Raw genomic sequence first — 20,778 nt, forward strand, 5'->3', positions numbered from 1 at the left:
ATTTCTCACTGACCTCAATTCTGCTGATATCAGCAATGTCAGAAGCCTCTTTTCCTTTTAGCTGAGTCATAGCCAGCTGTATTAGGTTTCTCTACAACAGAGAGGGGAGGAAAGTTACAGTAGACCAGGCCATTTGACCATACATATCCAAAATCTCTGTTCAGATTAGGCTTTGTATTTTAGGGAGGTGACGGGGCAGTGGACAAAATGACAGGCCCTGGCAAGCAGAGGGAAATGCTTTGGACCTCTGGTTCCAGATCTTCCCACCACAACATAGCAGCCTCCCATGTTACAAGTATCTATTAAGTGTGAAAGAATCACATAGACTTACTATTGTAAAAAATAAGGTCAAATCATGAAACAAAAAGCAAATTTTATGTAGTATACCATCATAATGTAGCCTACCAAATATATATTTTATGTAATTTACTTGTTCTGTTATCCAGGTCAATTTCAATTTACTTTTGAAAGAGGTGTCACTTAGAGTTTTTTGTATTCATGTCTATAAAAAGGTACCTGTCACAGGTCTGTTAGACCACTGCTATATGAACAAGACAGTCAGCCTTGACTTCACAGGGCTTCTCCCAGGAACAACATGACTGTTACAGTGAGCAGTCCCTGCTTGATAACTTGGTTTTGTTTTAGACCCAGGTACTCTCAGTTGGCTTACAGTAATTGCCCTCACATATTTTAAGTGCCTTCTTACATGGTTTTTGTACACCACTTGTTTGTTAAGACAGCTGTCTTTTCTTCCTCCAGCGGGAAATGCGGGGGAGCATCACCTTCAAGATTGTGCCGAGTTACCGCACTCAGTCATCATCCTGTGAGGTAATAGCTTTAACGAAACACCCTGTCTCCTCTGGGTTCTTAACTAACTGTCTGCTCATGGCTGAATGTTTTGGCTTTCTGGGAGATTGTTTCTGCCTGTGCTGTTGATCACTGCACACCAATTTTACAACAAAGATAACGGAACAGAGTAGGTCCTGTCCACCTACTCAGCCCTACTTCCATGGGGACCTCCTCAGCACTTTAACTTTCTGCAGGCTGGAATCGAAGCAAAATATAGAGAAGCTACAGTTAGTGGCACAAGCCTTAATAAAGAACAAGTGGAGTCTCTGAGGGAAAAAAAGTCAAGATTATAATTGCAATAATATTTCCAGGAAGTACATTCACTTCCCTTGTTGAGAAATCACATAGTTCTTCTTTCCAAGAATCTGAGAAGTAATCTATTTCTGTCAAGATAGAGTCATTCAAATAATTGTGACGCATCTCTAGATGGATGTTAAGTCTGTGAGGGATTGATAACTGGCATTATGAGAGGAATATAGGCTTTTGCAACGTTTTGTGAAATTGTTTAAACTTGGAATGTTATGTGATTTATAAGCAAGTTTTATAGAGAAGGAAAACTCTTGACTCCAAAAAACCTCCGCTGCCTTGCGGCATACCTCTTCAGGGGAAAGGCTAAGGGAGTAAACCCCGACAGAAAATCCGGAGCCGGAGTCCCTAAGGCGGTTTGACGTTGTAGTCAACACCGGCAACTCCTGCGGCGCACCTGAAGCCAAGCTGTATTGACTCCGTCTTTCCCTTGGACCCTTCAGCTGCGAAGAGAGGGGGGGTCTGCTGCATGGGCAACAGCAGACCCTCCATATCACCCTGCCCAGGCTCTGTAGCTTCAGCTTCACTGGAGAGGACACTCCAGCGTCATCGCAAGATGTCGATTCAACACGGGAGGAGACACTGTCACTCCCGAGTCGGACTGCACAGCCATTCTCGGCGGTGCAGATAGACTCTTAAGAAGCTACACCATCGTCTCTCGAGACGGACGGCTGCCGACGACGACAATAGAGTAATACAACCCCAAAATTTCTTTCTTACAGTATAGGCTTATCCTATAGAAACTGTCACTTTTTCAACCCATATTATTTAGTTTTATGTTGGTTATTAAATGAGATTCAAAAATCTATTCTTTTTATATTTGGAAATACAAAGTGGCATAAACGGTATCATCCTTCAGTCATTGCACAGTCAGCTGGAGTATTATTTTTTGAAGCCTGTTCTTTCATGTACATCTTCTAAGTATGTGTACATCAATATGAAATACATGTTTCCTACACTTAATTTTTAAGACTGGCAAGTAACTTACTGGAACTCATCTAGAAAATTGAATTTGTACTTAAGAGAAGTTGAAGGAGAAATTATAATGCTTCTTTCATTCTCTAGCAATGCTATAAATTTCACAAGAAAAACCAGAGGCTTTCTGTGTTTTTCTAAACCTATTGAAGATACGTATAAGAATTTGTAGTTTTGTCAAGTATATTTTTAGAGCCATGACAATTGAGGTTTTTGTTTATATCAGGTCTTGAGCTCCTCTTGGTGGCTTTTTATGGAACTTCAGGCAATACTCTGTCATAAATAAAAATGCAGAACTTTTTCTGCTCCAGGATTTGTAGTTTTGAATTTTGTTGCCTAGAACACAAAACTTTGCTTGGAAAGAGAGACTATCACACATATATTTTATGTAAAGCATTTTAATATTCTAAAATCACAGGTGGTCCTCATACCACTTCTCATCATTGAAGAAATTGAGTAAACTTGCTTGATTTTTGTCTTTTGTGGGGGAGCTCTAACTAACCAGAAAGGACTGTTAATTACTAATATAACATAAATTTCTCTTGAATTTTTAAGTAGTTGACCTAGTTTTGGGATGGGAACAGTATTACATGTGTAAATTCTACACTCTTGAGTAAGAGGAGCTCCTCTCCTTACCTTCTTTACCTCTGAATAGTATGAAAAATGATACTCCCCTCCCAGCCTCACTCTCAACCTGTTCGACCTCCTGTGCTCTGGCAGAATTTAAGCCTGTAGTTGGATTTTTCCCAGCTGGGACAATACTTCCCAAAGGAATGCTCTCTGGTCACCTGCATCAGCATCCTCCTGGCCCTACTGACTGGAGTCTCTTGCAGTGGTACCTAGAGATCAGTATGCTCACTAACATTTGAGAAGGCTCATCTAAGGAATCCCATTGTTTAAAAGGCTAACGAGCTCCAGAAGTTTTCTATAAATCTTCTGGGCTCAGGGGGGAACATGTCTTTTGAGTAGGCATGCATATTTCAAAGGTTTCAAAGAACTCTATACTAAACCAAAAATTCTAAAACACCTACTTTCTTCTCTTTGGCCTTATCATTAAAATTGATCTGGGCAATAAGGGAATGGAGACCGGAAAGGATTTTGAGTGTGTTGAATAATACCGAGAGGGCAGTTGAAGATCTAGAGCTGTGATTCCTGGGATCTTTGCCAGAGTGTAATGCTTTCAGAGGCTCAAGACTGTTGTTTTAATCAATCTGCTAAAATGATCTCAAGAATAAAGTTTTCTTCTCTAATATATATCAGTTTTTTACCCTTATTTATAATATTGGTCTTAGAATGATCCCAAGGTGATTACAATATGAGAAGTCTTTTTAGGTTAGTTTCACTTCAAATGAAGTCATTCAATAATTTTTTACATTGAGGTACCTAAAAACTACTAAATACTTTTTAAACCTAAGTTTTAATAAAAATTAGGCAGTTGGGATCTTCAGCACAATAACTTTATAGTAATATTTGTCATTTTGCAACATTTTAAGGTTTTAATATCAAGTCACTCTTCTGGGTCTCATTTAAAGAAAGCCAAGGTTAAAGGATATTGGAGAGAGGAAAGAAATTATTAATGAATGGCACACGGTCATCACTTGCAGTATGTAAATCTTTAAACTGCGAAGTTTTTTTCTTCTGTAAAATCATGTAAATAAGTCAGTTTAGCACCTTTGCAGCTAAAACCTCAAAGGAAATGGATGTCAGACTGTGGTTGTAACTGTTGATGTGAATATCTCTGTTTCTGTGCTGGTGTTCTGTGTTAATGAACCTTGTGTCTTATTTCAGAGAGATTCCCCCTCCACTTCCAGACAGTCCCCAGCTAATGGTCATAGCAGCACTAACAATTCTGTTTCGGTAAGAACTCAAGCTTCACACGGCAAAGTGTGACAATTTTGTTGGTGCCACCTGCCATGAGTGTTCTAGTTACATGTGTTCAGTGGAAATATTGTCTTCTGCCGATATACAAGGCTACTACAGCTACAATGCAGTTTACCCCTGGAAAATCTTTTTTCAGCATTTTCTTCTCAATAAAATCCCTTCCATTAGTTAAATGTAAAGACATGTAGTTCAAAATTGCTTTGGTCATTCTCAAAATATTTCTGTTTCACCCCACTAGTGTTTATGACTTTGCTCAAACTTACGCAAAGGATGTAAATGGAAATTTGTTGAAATTTCTAAATATTTTTTTGTATTTGAGAAAGATAAAGAAATGTATGGAATTTGCAGAGTAGTCATTTGGATCTTGGGCTTTGTAGTTGTCTTTTCTGAGTGATATCAGCAACATGTTTTAGTTTCCGCTATCTAAGTGTACGAATTGGTGTGCCCTCTGTTTTTGTGGTACGTGCACATATTTTTGTGAATTATAAGCCTTGCCTGGATATGAAAAGCAAAAGGAACTGGCTTCAAACTGCACTTAAGCCATGCTGTTATCACATCTTTAACACAAAGTACTTTATATTTTGACTTAAATTGGGAATTGTATATTTTTTCAAAACTATCCATTTTGAAATATAAAAAGAACTATTTTTAATTTATTTAAACAAAAGGAAGCACTTACAGGTGCAGTATGAAGTATTTGGTGGTAACAACCTTCTCTAAGTTGCTGGTATTGCTGTTAAAATTATTGAATGTTCTAATAATGCAGCAGTATCACTTTTTTCTAACTATTAATTTGCCCTTTGAAAATATATCAAAATTTTTATCAGATAAAATTTTAAATAATTTAGAGATAATCTCAAATGAAATTATAATATGTGAAATTATGGAAGAAAATTTCCTATGACTTTTATTTTCAACTCCAAAATAGGCTATAAAGGAATTCATTTATAACGGTTAACATTTAATACTTCTGAGATGGTGAAAATCTGTATAACCATCAAATTTTTCAAAATCTAAAAGGGTGCAGTGACTAAGTTGAAAAGGGCAACAGCTCTTTTTTGGTTTGAGTTTGTTTTTTTTTTAATAGGGCTGTTTCACTCGCAGTGGCTTTTGTGTTGAAGATGCTGAGTTGTTTCTCAAGAACACATTTTCTCTCTGCTTAAACTTACCTGCTTTCTTCAGCTTGCTGCTAAATGGCCTGGGTTTGATTTTTTTTTTTTTAATAATTCAACATTTCTTAGAAATGGAATAATGTATATTATCTCTTTACAACTTAAATCTAGCTCATTTTTTAATCATATTGTAACAGAACACACAAATTACCTTGTACTCTTGAAAAGTAAATGAAAATTTTTCTCCTGGGTTGGCTTTATTCTACAGGACTTGCCATCAACTACCCAACCAAAAGGACGACAGGTGAATAGATATCCTCTATAGAAACTTCTCTAAACTGAGCTGCTAATAGCCAATCCTTTATTAACCCTTTCCATCCCATAATGTCTGCATTTTGGACCATAACATTTGAGCATTGAGAGCTTGTACCATTTCATTTTAACACATTAAACATGACTAATTCTCTATAAAGATTTTTCCCTACATCTCTGTAGCTGTGATGGTTATTGTAATTTCAACCTGATAATTGTGTCAGTGATTAAGAATTCAGCCTTTTGGGGGTCTTAAAGGCCTGCCTTTGGGGTGGAAAAATTTTTTTAAAGTTACAAAGTTCTCAGAATTCTAAGAATAACTAAAATGTACATGCTGGTGAACATTTTTCAGCAATAGTTTTTTTGAATTTTGAAGGCATCTTTTTAATTTGAATCTAAATTTATAAAAGTCATTTACAGTGAAAAATAAGAATGTAAATATCCTGACTTTATGTCCTCATATGCCTCTGTTAGGCAGCACTTAACTTTTCATGTTTGAGCTAACACTGGCAAGTAACTTTCAATGTGCCAGCTCCTTCAAAGTATGGATTTTAGGTGCAGATGCAGAGACTTGTTAATTTTATAGGCTGGATTTCTGAAAAGAAACTCAAATAGAATAATTACACAATAGTCCCAAAGCTGTCAGGTTGGTTTTACAGTGACTTAAACATTAATATTCAAATTCAATTTCAAGAGGTAGAATTTTTATGGGCTTTTTCTTGAAATGTAGTATTAAAAAGTAATCAGATTTAGAGTTAGGATTTGCACAACTTAGCACCTGATAGAATTCAACGATAGTTTAGTATTGACTGCATAAGTAATATAGCATTCTATACCTACCACCTTATTTTAAAGCATTTAGAAATCCAGTAATTCATAAAATGCTGCCATATGATAACCCCTTATATGCTTGTCTGTTTTATTTTATAATATTTACTAGTTATATTTACATGTAAAACTCAAAGCCTTGAACTCTATGCTGACTTCAAGCGTTACATTGGCAAAGCTAGGATTCATATTTATATTCTCTACAAAGAGTAAAATACCATTATAAAGCTTAAATCCTTCTTTAAAAATAAAACTTTTTAAATGCATTTTTAAATTGTTTGAATTACACTTAAATTTATCAGCAGTGTGTAGACACACAGCCAGTTGTCATGTAGGCATTTTACAGCAAGATACCAACAGTGTTCTTGCTAGTTTTGTATCACTTGGTGCTTTAGGGTTAAAACCTTCCCTGAATGCTTGTGTTTATGGCTTAAAGACTGCCTCCTGATCATGACAACTTATCCATAACATCAACTAAACATAATGCAGATTTTACAATGGTAAGCATAAGTCTCTACAATTATAGGCCTATTATGTTATAGTAAAAGCCAAAAACAAGTGTATTAAATGTTCCCTCCAAATAAAAACAACAAAGATTTAAACCTCTACACATCAAAAGTAGTACATTGTTTCCAGTGGTAGCAGTTTTCTGTGTTGTATTTCCATGCATCATTTTTGTTTTTACCATCTAATGTCCTGTTTGTATTGTAAGTGTTGGTGTGTAGTTTTTAGGTTAGCACTGTTTTTTTTCACATCACCATGGCACCCTTTCTTACAAACTCCTGTTTTATAGATCTATGTAAGAGCACAATTTGAATATGATCCAGCCAAGGATGACCTCATCCCCTGCAAAGAAGCTGGCATTCGATTCAGAGTTGGTGACATTATCCAGATTATTAGTAAGGATGATCACAATTGGTGGCAGGGTAAACTGGAAAACTCCAAAAATGGAACTGCAGGTCTCATTCCTTCTCCTGAACTTCAGGAATGGTATGTTTCTGTTGTTTTATTTTGTTTTATAATAAAAACAAAACCCATCTATTTTTTAACTATATTATTGTTTTATAGTGTAAAACCTGTTTAATCTATCCCTTGCTTTACTAGCCAAACAAAATTCAGGTTAGTCACCAAAGAATTCTAAATCCTCAGTGTCTAGTGAGCTCCTACTTGTACAGTCAGATCTTTGTTTTACTATAGTAGGAGAGAGGAGGGTCTAGAGAGAGGTTAAGTGACTAGCCTCAAGTACCTGTCCCATCATGGTCTCTTAGCAGAGCCCACCACTACTATATGCTGTTTCAATCCTGTTAGAATTGCATTTTTTAATCCTCACTTGAAGACATGCTCACTGATTTTTTTTTTTTAAGAGAGAGGGGAAGGAACACAGAGAAACATCAATAGGTTGCCTCTCATACATTCCTCAACTGGGGACCAAACCCACAACCCAGGCATGTGCCCTGACTGGGAATCAAACCTGTGACCTTTTGGTTTGTGGGATGACCCCCAACCAACTGAGTCACACTGGCCAGGGATAGAATTGCACTTTTTAAATGTTCCTCTCCTTGCCCCTCTGCATGCTCTTGTCACCCTATTCCACCCCACCAGCAGCAAAAAAAATTAAAATGTCTATATTCAGTGTCACTTGGGATATTTTAAGATAAAATTTGTTTCACTGATAGGAGAAAAAGGTAATCAGATGCTTTGTTTTTTACTTTACCAGGTCTTTAAATATATGTCTGTTAGAAAGTTTGACCTTTGAAAGCAGGTGAGAGTCAGACAGTTTTTTGACACTAGTTTTAAGAGGAGCCACAGATTACTTTGTATCTTGGTAAAATCTATTGCTGCTATTATTGTTATAGTTTGCTTAGTTGAACTATTTTTTGAATAATGTTGATACTTTTACCTTTGTTGATCCTTTGATAATCTATCAAAAATCTAGTGTAAAAGAGATAACTTTATGTCTGAGTTTTGTTTCGTGTGACAAAAAAAGTAACCATTTAGGTAGGCATTGTGCCAGTTTCTCCCAAAATACTTGAACCTAGCTAAAAGAGAGGAAAGACATTGAGCTCATAACTCCTTTTACATGCATTTTTCTCACTAATTAAAAGGATTTCTCAGTTAATCACTTTTGTTTGATTGCCTTTCAGCTATCCCATTTCTCAAAAATATTCTAAAATTTAGAATGTTAGAGCTGATAAGAACTTCAGATGCCATCATTTTACACAAGGATTTGTAGGCCTAGGTAGAGGATGTAGCAGCCTTCCACTTGGGATTGTCTTTCAGTCTGATCTTCAAGAAACAGTCTAAGCAGCCCTGGCCAGTGTGGCTCAGTGGATTGACTGCTGGCCTGCAAACCAAAGGGTTGCTGGTTCGATTCCCAGTCAGGGAACATGCCTTGGTTATGGGCCAGAACCCTAGTTGGGGGCGTGGAAGAGGCAACCACACATTGATGTTTCTCCCTGTCTTTCTCCCTCCCTTCTCCTCTCTCTAAAAATAAATAAATAAAATCTTTTTTAAAAAAAGGAAACAGATTAAGCATTAGCAGGAGTCATTTTTATGATGAAGATGTTACATTACTGATATTTATGTTTTGAAAAATGTATTATTGAATAGTACCATATATTATGAGCATTTACTGAAAATGATTATGCAGATTCCAGACCTCTTCTGCCTAGTCAGATCATTTGTATAAATCATGTTTCACCTCTATGGAACTCCAGATCCTCTGAAGCCATCCTGAGAAATAGCAGTGGAAAAAGCAAGTTTGTTTCCTATTTTCTGTAATGGTGAATTGGGATATTTGAGTCAGTTCTGCTGAATAAAACGAAAAGTGCTGCAGAAAATATGCTTTTGAAAATTACCTTAAAAGCATTGAGTAGCTGAAAAGGTATTGGGGAACTCAGTGACCAATTTTTTCTATGAAAACCATTAATCAGACCAATAAAAAGTCAAGTACCAAATTGGCCCATTTTGCCAGGAGGGCATTTCTATTACTGAAAACTATTCTACCAGAAGACCAAGGTTAAGACCGAAGGTCCATACAAGTAGGAAAATCTGTTAGGAGACCCTTTATTGTAAGGACTGCAAAAGGCTATGCCCTAGGTTAAGAGCAAGCAGGTCAGCATGTCTCTACTGCCCTTCAGCACAAGGAGACCATAGAGAAGACTGCTTGTCAGTGAGCAAAACAAAAGACAGGACTAAAAGGAGAACAAAAATTGTGGCCACCGTTCCACCTTGAATGGATTTGCACCCAGGGACACATAGTTTGGAACAGCTAGGGAAACTATTGCCATGCACTTGATTTGAGATTTCCCATAATAGTTCCAACTGCCTTTTAGAAACACAAAGATAGTCTCACAAGAACATTTTTATCTTAGGCCTCATCTTAGAGCTCCTCCTAATCCCCCACATAAACTTTTTCAAGTGAGGTGACCAGGGAGACAAAATAACCAGACACACAAGGAAACAAGTGAAACCAGACAGAGACCCAAACTCACTTCATATATAGGGGTTGGTAGACAAAGGTTTTTAAACAACTGTGCTTTTTAGGAGGTTTTAAAAAATCAGTAATAAGCTTGAAAAATATCTTCAAAGAACAGAAAAAATTTTAATGGCATAGCAGATTTTAAAAAGAACCAAAAGGAACTACCGAGCAAAAAAAAATGCAGCAACAAAACTCAGTGGCCACACACCTGTTAGAATGGCTTAATTTTTTCTTTAAAGTTTTCATCAACAGGTAAATGGATAAACAAATGATGACATATTCATACCATGGGATGCTATTAAGCTGTTAAGAAGAACAAACTATTGATACATAAAACAATGTGGATGAAACTCAAAATCACTGTGCTGAATTTCTTGGCAGAAAAGAGAATGAACTATATGATTCCATTTACATAAAATTGCAGAAAATGCAAAACTAATCTATAGTGAGAGCAGTTGCCTGGGGATCCGTAGGAGGGAGGGAGAGAATACAGAGGGCCATAAGGAAATTCGTGGAGTGATGAAAATGTGTTTGTTATTTTGATTGTAATGATGTTTTCAAAAGATGTGTCAAAATTGTTGAAATTGTACACTTTAAATATATTTATTTCATTGCAAAAAAAAAAAACTGAACTCAAGTTGCAAAAACTGTAGAGAAAGAAAGGAATTCGAACTGGGATAATGAGGAAGTGGCCTGCTGGGCCGGTATGTGCCTTGAGACCTAGGTAGGACTTTGGTGGTACAGGAAGGCATTCCTGGCTGAGGGGAAAGAGTGAAGTCCCTTGTTGGAAAACTGAACTAGTCTCTAGAATGTCAGTGGGCATGCAATACTAACAAGAAAGGTTTGAAACAATACTGTCAACCAGACCCGAAAGCTTTGTTCAAATATGTTGCTACCAACTTACATTTTTCACATCCTATAGATGAAAAATCAATTTTTAGACCCAAATGCTTACCTTATTTACCCTTGTTAAATTTCATCTTGCTTGACAAGGCTCATCATTCTATTCCTTTGATATGTTTTGTGTCCTTGAATCTGTCATCCCTTCCCCTGCCTCAGCAATAACATGTTAAACTTGTTTCAAATTTCCCTCCAGGTTAACCTAAATCCTAATACAGTTTCTCTTCACTTAGTGAGCTAAAAGAAATATTCATTTCCTGAGTGGCTGGTAAAAATGCATTTTGTTTCTCTATCACTACTCCACATATGGCCACACCACAAACTTTTACTGGGAACTTTTTTTTAATTTTTAAGCTTAAAAATATTTTTTATAAGATACTCTGTCTACTATAACATAAACTTCACAAGGTCAGGATTTTGTCTGTTTTAATCGGTCAAAAATTCCTCAGTTCTGTTTATTTTTCCAAAGATTCTCTGCCTCACAGAAGCTGTAGTTATGACTAAGCACATATTGGCTTGTACTGGAAGAATCCTCAAAGCAAAGGCTTCATCAGCCTCCTCTGTATTCCACTTAGGTAATATATGGAGATTGACTTTGATGCTGTGGCTAAGAGTTCACAGTATTTTCCAATAAATGCCTTTCTCCTAACCAAAAACAAAGAAATAGTTTTTTTTAAACCCTCGATGAACAAGAGAGAGAGTAAGAGACAAGAAAGACATTCTCTCCAAGAGAACATTTTCCAACTTATTTCATGATGCCTGCATTTCCTAATACCAAAATTCAAAAAAGGCAATTCAGGAAAACTACAATATCCCTCATGAACATAGATATAAAAATTCTCAGCAAAATATTAGCAAATTGAATCCAGAAATATATAAAAGGATAATACATTTTGACCCAATAGATTTTGTACTGGGAATGCATGGCTGGTTCAACATTTGAAAACCAGTCAACCTAACCCTCCATATTAATGGACTAAGAAGAAAATCCACCTGATTATATCAATAGAAGCAGAAAAAGCATTTGATAAAATTCAACACCCACTCATGATTAAAACACTCACAAACAGCCCTGGTTGGTGTGGCTCAGCCTGTTCGATTCCCAGTCAGGGCACATGCCTGGGTTGCAGGTCAGGCCCCCAGTTGGAGGGTTGTGAGAGGCAACCAATCAATGTTTCCTCCCTCTCTTTCTCCATCCTTTCTCTTCTTTCTGAAAATAAATAAAATCTTTTAAAATAATAAATAAAACTCTCACATTGTGAATTAAAGGGAACTTCCTTAACCTGATTGAGAGCATACACAATAAACCCACAGCAAAGATTATTAGAAAGGAAAAAATATTGCAGGTGATATGATTCTGTGTGTAGTCATTAAAAGGAATTTATAGATAAACAGACAGTATGAGAGTTTAACAAGATGGCTGATAGAAAATCAATATACAAAAATCAATTATATTCCTATTTACCAGCAACAAAGAGAAAATAAAATTTTTAACATACCATACATAGTACCACCTGTAAATCCATAATACTATAAAGTATTCTTGCAAAAAATATAGAACTTAAATTTGATCAGGCCTCTTGATCTAATTACCTATTTGCACGAAATGCAAAAGACAGAGGGACTTACTAAAGACATCACAGAGATGAAATCAGAAAAATCTAGAATTGGAAACTACAGGACAAACAACCAGTTTCTGCAATAAGTAAATTGCAAGAAGAAAAAAGGAAGAGAGGGACCCTATAAATTTAAAGGGAATTTAAAAATATTTAAGAAGAAAATAATACAAACTTAGATTTGTTTCAGAATAATCCAGGATGGGTAAATTATAAATTAAACAAAATAATCCATGAACTAATAAGTGTTGAAGCTGGATTTTAGGTAGTTGAGGTTCATTACACTATTCTCTACTCTTACGTATGTTTGAAATTTTCAATATTACAAAATTTGTAAATACATTTATAAAACTTCTTTTAAGTGAACAACCTAGGAACAAACCTAACAAAGATGTTCAAGACATTTACAGGATAAATTATAAAATGTATTGAGAAATTAAAGAAGACTTAAGTAAGTGAAGAGACATATTGTATTCATGTACTGGAAGACTCAATCTTGTAAAAATGTCTGTTCCTCCCAGATTGAATCATAGATTCAGTGCATTCCCAACCATTTTGAAATTGATAGATTAATCTTAAAGTTGTCATGGTAATTCCAAAAGTCAGAAATAGACAAGATGCTCTTCTAGAAAAATAAAGAAGGAGGTCTTACTCCACCTGATACCAAAACTTATAAAGCTAGGGTGGGGAGAGTGGGTGGAGGGGGGCAAAGGGGGGAAATGGAGGACATAGTAATTAAGTTAATAAGGTATGAGAATTGAGGTCAAAAGACCAATTGAAGAGAACCCTAAAATACTGCCATACATTAAAATAGTAACTAGTGAGGAAAAGATAGACTTTTCCATAATTCATGTTGGGACAATTGGGTATCCATGGTGGGGGGGGTGGACAAGACAGACAATTAATCCCTAATTTCACACCATACACAAAACTCTGTTCTAGTGTATTAAAAACCAAAATGTGAAAGACAGAACTATAAACTCTTGAGAAGGTAATGTTGGAGCAAAGCTGCAGAGACAAAGAAATTTCTTACACAAGATATCAAAAATACTTCCCATAAAAGAAAATATTGCTGAGGTTGACTAAATTAAAACTAACAAGTTATATTCATCAAAAGATACCATAAAAAAAGGATAAAAAGGCAAGCCACGAAGTAGAAGATATCTGTAACATGTATGACTAACAAAAGTGTAGTATCCAGGCCATATAAAGAACTCTTACAAATCAAAAAGACAACTGGATAGGAGAGTGGTTAAAAGATTTGAACAGGCATTTTGCAAAAGAGGAATGCCAGTGAATGTGAGAAGGTGCACAATCTCATTAATAATTAGTGAAATGCATACTCAAAACACACTGTAATTTCATTACTTGCCCACCATGGTGACTAAACTTAAAGACTAATAATACCAAGTGTTGTCAAGGCAGTGGAACAACAGGAACTCTCATACACCCTATGGAGTGTACATCAGTACCTCATTGGAAAATAACTTGTTTTCAATAGCATTTTATGGCATTCTGATAGTGATTTTGGATTCTCCTTACATATGGCTCACTCAGGGACCTCTAGTCAATCCACAAGCAAAATAATTAAGCAAAACCTCGTATGGAAATATCACACAATTATCTGCTTAGAGAGCAACTTTTAAACAACATCTGTGCATATGCTACAGATGGTGAATATATTATGTAGAACAAAATTACAATTTTCAGATTGTAATTCTAACTGTGGACTTAATCATAGCATTTTTTTCTATCTTAGACTAGAATCGCCATGTAGTAACAGTGCCATTTATTAAGTATCTACTATGCCTGCCACTGTGCTAGGGATATTGTTAGCATTTTTTGTTTTAATCCATCCAAAAGGCTCTAACAGGTTAAGGAACTTGCCAGTAAAATGTTCCAGCTAAGAACATGGGCTCTGGGGCCAGACTGTCTTCCTTCTCCCACTTATTAGCTATGTGATTTGGGGCAAATTACTTAACTTCTGTCCTTTGATTCCCTCATCTGTAAAGTGCTGATGCAATTTTATCTGTTTAAGAAGACTGAATGAATTAACACAAATAAAGTTCCCAGAAAACCACCTAACACTAACTCAATAAAAGCTAATAAGCAGTAGCCAAACCAGACCTGTGTCAACTCAAAATTCCATGCTCTTTCCACTGTATGTCCTGACCATATGTTTAGGTTTCTCATCTGTGTTATCAGTTAGTATATGCTCAAGGAACACAATGTCATTTTATTATAAGCCTGTGTTTTAAACCATTTCTAGGAAATTGTCTTGAAAACTGAAGAACAACCTTTATCTGAATGACTTGAAAACTTTGTGAGGTGTATGTTCATGCAGGTTCATGTAAACTCTTCAAATCAGTTATTTTTCCCTTTTATCAACATAAAACTATACGATACTTTTTTTCTCTTTCTTTCTTTCTTTGTATGCTAGGCGAGTAGCTTGCATCGCCATGGAGAAGACCAAACAGGAGCAGCAGGCCAGCTGTACTTGGTTTGGCAAGAAAAAGAAGCAGTACAAAGACAAATATTTGGCAAAGCACAATGCAGGTAGGGAAAAGTACGGCTGTTACTAAGGCCGGTGACATATCTCAGAGACCAAAATAGATGTCCTATCTCAATTCAGTCTTCAGAGTTTGCTATCCAAAAATTCCACCATATGAGATCTTTAGCAATTTGCAAAAGCATTAAGAAACCCCTACCTTCAATTATGTTGGTTGGTTAGGAAGAAAACGCTATTTGGAAATAGTATTCTCTGGAACAAAAAGAATCCAGTACATTAAGTCGTCCCCTGAGAAATGAGAGCTTGAGTCTGCTGACCCCACCAGGGTTCTTGCCTCCTTGTAGAGATGCTCCTGGCTCCTCTCTGGCCTTTGGACTTGGCCCTAGGACACATTTCAAAGGGCAAAGGTGCACTCTTAAGAGAGAATTGTGCTGCAAATTGTTCAGTGATTGATCTGAAAGAGCACAAATGACATTGGATACTAACTTGGTTTAGTCCGTTTCTGTGATTGTCCTCCTCCCTCGTGGTATTTCCTTGGCTCCTAAAAGACCAAGAGCATTATCTTGGCCTTCCCTTTATGGTATGTTTATCTACATGGAAGCTTGCATACACTTAACTCAAACTCAATTGTTTGCCAAAAACTGAAATGAATACCAAAAAAGCATGATCTGTCACTGCAGTAGAATTCCCAGAAGACTTACAGCTTGTAATTTAAGTTAAAGAAAATTCATGGTGGTATGCAGAATGGAATTTATGTATTTTCCATAACTTCTTAATATGGCTCCTTTTATAAGGAACTTTTTCTGAGGAATTGCAAGTCCCAACATTGGCATTAGATTAATTCCCAAGGTTTCAGAAATAACTCCAGAAATCAAACATGTGGCAAAAAAATCAAGTGAATGCAATCTACAATCATGCATACCAAATTTGACAGTATAATATTTCTGACAAATAAGAAATGCATTTCTCTCTATAGAATGTTATAACATATGTTATTAGCATTCATTAGGAAAAATTACTTAGAAACTGAATGGTTCATTCCTTACTCAGAGTAAAAATAAACATTTTGAAGTACTGCGTAATGTGAGATAAATGTAAGCGGCCAATAAATTGTATCATTTCTGACTATGTACCACTATACAGACCCTGGCTGGTTTGGCTCAGTGGATTGAGCGTCGGCCTGCGAGCTAAGTGTCGCTGGTTCGATCTTCCAGTCAGGGCACATCAGAGAAGGAAAACTCTGACTCCAAAAAACCTCCACTGCCTTGCGGCATACCTCTTCAGGGGAAAGGCTAAGGGAGTAAACCCCGACAGAAAATCCGGAGCCAGAGTCCCTAAGGTGGTTTGACGTTGTAGTCAACACCGGCAACTCCTGCGGCGCACCTGAAGCCAAGCTGTATTGACTCCGTCTTTCCCTTGGACCCTTCAGCTGCGAAGAGAGGGGGGGTCTGCTGCATGGGCAACAGCAGACCCTCCATATCACCCTGCCCAGGCTCTGTAGCTTCAGCTTCACTGGAGAGGACACTCCAGCGTCATCGCAAGATGTCGATTCAACACGGGAGGAGACAGATACCGTGTCACTCCCGAGTCGGACTGCACAACCATTCTCGGCGGTGCAGATAGACTCTTAAGAAGCTACACCATCGTCTCTCGAGACGGACGGCTGCCGACGACGACCACTATACAGCACTAGTGTGATAATGGCTTTTTGTTTGTTTGTTTTACAAAGGGAAGAAATATTTAAAGTGGATTATTTAAACATGATTTAGCAACTATTAATTATAAATGCTCAAATAGTACTATTTGAAGAAATTCACTGTAATATCAGCAGAATGTTATTGAACACAAAATGTCAGTGGTTTTTGCCAAGGCTCCATAGTCACCTTTATTTTCATCAACTTCTGGCAAGCTCACATGATGTGTCAACATCTTACAATAATTTTAAATGATATAAATAGATGGCATTAAAATTAATTTAAACCTAGAAAAGCAAAGAAATGGCTGACAAAGGCTGTCAGTTCTTCAGTAGCTTTATATTATACTAATAGCATGTAGACATGAGTATTCAGTTTGCCGATATTCTTTAATTAAGCTCAGAGGAAAAAATACAAAGCCAATTGATTGAAAAACTAGAACTTCTAAATTCTGACAAAGAATCCATTGAATCATTCTCTTAAAAATTTTGCCTTTTTCCGTTTTTCCATGCTTTGACACCCTGGACCATCACTGATCTTCCATCGTTCCTGTTCTCCTGCAAACACACCTGTAAACTTAATAGGCAACCTGAGATAGGATGAGGAATTAGCACACCTGAGTAACTGCAACTTTTGAAAATCCCTTGGCTCTAATGGGCCTCAAAATAGGGGAATCTCAGATCACATCAATCAATCAAGGATATCTTTTCTAATTCTAAAAATTCAGTGGATCTCGCATTCTTTCATGAGTGAGCCTGACAAATGGGTATCATTTAATGAAGTCAGGTACTCATTCACTCTCCCTTATCTCAGGCTCTAGCTCTGGTAAACATTGCCTATCAAGTTTGAAGACAGAAGCCTCCTAGGGATAGAATAGAATTGCTTTTTCTCTTTTGACATTATATGTCCTGTCCAAAACCATGGACCTGTCCAAGCTCTTATGAACTTAGAACTAAGAAATTGGGAGAGCCCTGGCTGGTGGTGCTCAGTAGATTTAGCGCCAACCTGTGAACCAAAGGGTAGCCAGTTTGATTCCCAGTCAGAGCATGTGCCTCGATTGCGGCCAGGTCCCCAGTTGGGGGCACGTAAGAAGCAACCACACATTGATGTTTCTCTCCCTCTCATTCTTCCTCCTTTACCTCTCTCTAAACAAATAAATAAATAAATGTTTTTAAAAAAGAAATTGGAAGAGATCCACCACCACTGGTTTTTTGTTATTTTCAGCATTTCCTAAACAATGTTCTTCTGGACCTCAGAGCCTTCCTTATCATGCTTAGAGTTTCCTCTTCTATGTCAGTATTTGTCACTCCTTTCATGCCCTTGGATAGTCTGAGCTTCTTATAAGGTCCTTGCAAAGCCACTCAAATATCTTTGTAGGATTTTGTGTTTAGGCTTATTTGTAATTGTGTAGTCAGGATGTCATTGTTAGGATTCCCTTCCCCACAAAATCATCACTCATGAGGTCTCCTATTAGTTTTTCTGCTTGAGAGAAGATGCCCAACTACTTTTCTGGACTTTCTGAAGTATGCTGCCTGGCAAGGCCTTTTTGTCACCATCTCTTCAGGTTTCTTCCCCTTCAACCAACTCTTCCATTTTGCTCATTAAGTCCAGACCCATTTGCTTAGTGATTGTCTCAACAAGAGATGAAGTCAGAAAGGGAAGTCAAGTGTTTTATCAGCTGTTCTGCTTTTATCTATGATGAAAGTTCATCCTAACACACGGTATTACGTATATAAAAAGTGCTCTAAAGGAGAGAAACAAATATCATATCCTTTAATACCAAAAAGCTAGCCAAATAGGCTCATGGATCACAAATCAAACTATATTTCAGAAAGATTATTTTGGCTTTTTCAGAAATTGATTGTAAAATACAATGGGAGATCTTCTCATAATCCTCAGTAAATTAAAATAAGAGCCATACACTTTGTTTCCTCCTTCACAAACTTGAGAACTCAGCATATATTGATGGCAAGATCCAAACCTTATCCTCATTCTGAAGCTGTATATTTTTAGTAAAAATGAAGGATAGGAACTTTGTCAATATCGAGAACTGATGGGAATGATAATACTAGAATTAACTATTTACATTTCTGTCACCAGGAAATTGCACATGTCTAGTTAAAGCAGAATTCTCTTCAAACTGTGCTGCCTACATCTCACATTATGAAGTGACAGTCTGTTAGCTGAATATGACCCATAAATAAGTTTTGTTTTCCCAATATACTTGGTGTTTAAAATAATAGTTATCACATTGGAAAATCAGATATTTAACATAAAATGCTGGGTTTCTACCTACCATTGAAACAACAGAGGATATGGTAACACATGGCCCACTTGCTTCCTTAACAATTCTAGGCTATTGATGTCCCTTTTGAATTGGACACTCGTTCTCTAGACACTCTTCCTAGGACCCATTGTGCCCACTACTCCATTCCTACACCAGGCCCCCTCATTTCAGCACATTTGCTGCATGGTCACTGAAGGCACCTGAGAGGTGCACTCAGCCCAGTGTTACCAGTGCATAATGTCTTTTCTTTTTCTTTTTCTTTTTAAGTATATTTTATTGATTATGTTGTTACAGTAGTCCCAATTTCTTTCCCTTTGCTCCCCTCTGCCCAGTACCCCCTTCCCTCCAGCAATCCCACCCCCCTACTTCATGTCCATGGGTCATGCATATAAGTTCTTTGGCTTCACCCTTTCCTATATTATTTTTAACATCCCTCTTGTCTATTTTGTACCAACCGATTATGCTTCTTAGTCCCTGCACCATTTCCCCATTTCTCCCCCTTCCCCCTCAAGGCTGATAGCCTTCCAGATGATCCCCATACCTATGATTCTGTTCCTGTTCTGGTTTGCTTAGTTGGATTTTGTTTTTAATTTTTAGATTCAGTTGTTGATAGGTGTGAGTTTGTTGTCATTTTAATGTTCATAGTTTTGATCTTTTTCTTACGTAAGTCCCTTTGACATTTCATATAATAATAGCTTGGTGATGATGAGCTCCTTTAGCTTTACTTTGTCTGGGAAGCACTTCATCTGCCCTTGCATTCCAAATGATAGCTTTGCTGGATAGAGTAATCTTGGTTGTAACTCCTTGCTTTTCATCACCATGAATACTTCTTGCCAGTCCCTTCTTGCCTGCAAAGTTTCTTTTGAGAACTCACCTGAGAGTCTTATAGATACCCCTTTGTAGGTAACGGACTACTTTTCTCTTGCTGCATTTAAGATTCTCTCTTTATCTTTAACATTTGGCATTTTAATTTTGATGTGTCTTAGTGTGGTCCTTTTTTGGGTCTAGCTTGTTTGGGACTCTCTGTGCTTCCTGGACTTGTATGTCTATTTCCTTCACCAAATTTGGGGAGTTTTCCTTCATTATTTTCTAAGATAAGTTTTCAATTTCTTGCTCTTCCTCTTCTCCTGTTGGCACCCCTATAGTTTGAATGTTGGCACGTTTAAAGTTGTCCCAGAGGTTCCTAAGACTCTCCTCATTATTTTCAATTCTTGTTTCCTCATTCTGTACTGGTTGAGTGTTTTTTTATACCTTATGTTCCAAACCATTGATTTGAACCCTGGATTTCTTCCCTTCACCATTGGTTTTGTGTGGATTCTCCTTCACTTCATTTAGCATAGCCTTCACTTCTTCCCTTATGCATTTGCCGTACTTAAGCATATCTGTCAAGCCTGTGAGCATCTTTATCACCAGTGTTTGGAACTCTGCGCCTGTTAGGTTGGCTATCTCCTCCTTTGTTAGGTTGGCTATCTCCTTGTCGCTTAGTTCTCCCACTGGAACCTTGATCCATTCCCCGTTTTGGGCCATACTTCTCTGTCTCCTTATCTTGACAGGCTCCTGTGTTTGTTTGCCTCTTTGTCTTAGGCAGCTCCTGTTACGTTATAAGGGGCGGAGCCTTAGGTGTTTGTCAGTACAAGGCGACCTGTTTTACCACATTGTGGCGCTGTGGGGGGGGGTCTGAGAGAAAACAATACCGCTTGCTCAGAACTCACCCTTTTCCAGGTACTTCTCCCAGTTCCATAGGGGCCTGGTGCCTCTCTAGCTGTTGCCCTAGCCATCGCTCCCAGAGTGGATGGATCTGTGGACGTTCTAGGACTGTGGGGGCCCTTTAAACAAGTGGGATCTGCTAAGAGACCAGTAGTTCTACGTCCGCTGTAACCCCCACTGGTTTGCACAGTCAGAAGCAATGAGGCTTTATTTTCCCTGGTGCTGGGACTGTGAGCTGTGTGGTCTGGTCTGGTGCCAGTGCTGGTGCTGGTGCTGGTGCTGGGAGTGCTCCCCAGGTGTCCCTCCTGACTTTTTAAAACA

At 37.4% G+C, this 20,778-nt stretch overlaps 1 protein-coding gene across 10 annotated transcripts in view; it reads left to right on the forward strand.

Moving 5' to 3' along the window:
• The window catches only part of CASK (calcium/calmodulin dependent serine protein kinase), a 419,618-nt gene that overhangs the window by 380,545 nt on the left and 18,295 nt on the right, over positions 1-20,778 (forward strand). For 4 of the 10 annotated variants that reach the window (XM_090265298.1, XM_090265289.1, XM_090265290.1 and 1 more), the window contains 5 exons: positions 760-828; positions 3,919-3,987; positions 5,392-5,427; positions 7,057-7,253; positions 14,701-14,816. In XM_090265298.1, coding sequence (XP_090121424.1) covers positions 760-828; positions 3,919-3,987; positions 5,392-5,427; positions 7,057-7,253; positions 14,701-14,816 — 487 coding nt within the window. The remainder of the gene's footprint in view (positions 1-759; positions 829-3,918; positions 3,988-5,391; positions 5,428-7,056; positions 7,254-14,700; positions 14,817-20,778) is intronic. The other 6 variants (XM_090265291.1, XM_090265299.1, XM_090265292.1 and 3 more) reach the window with 3 other exon arrangements.

This window comes from Furipterus horrens, unplaced genomic scaffold (genome assembly GCF_987537825.1).
Source record: "Furipterus horrens unplaced genomic scaffold, mFurHor1.1.pri manual_scaffold_17, whole genome shotgun sequence".
In the NCBI taxonomy this organism is placed as follows: domain Eukaryota; kingdom Metazoa; phylum Chordata; class Mammalia; order Chiroptera; family Furipteridae; genus Furipterus; species Furipterus horrens.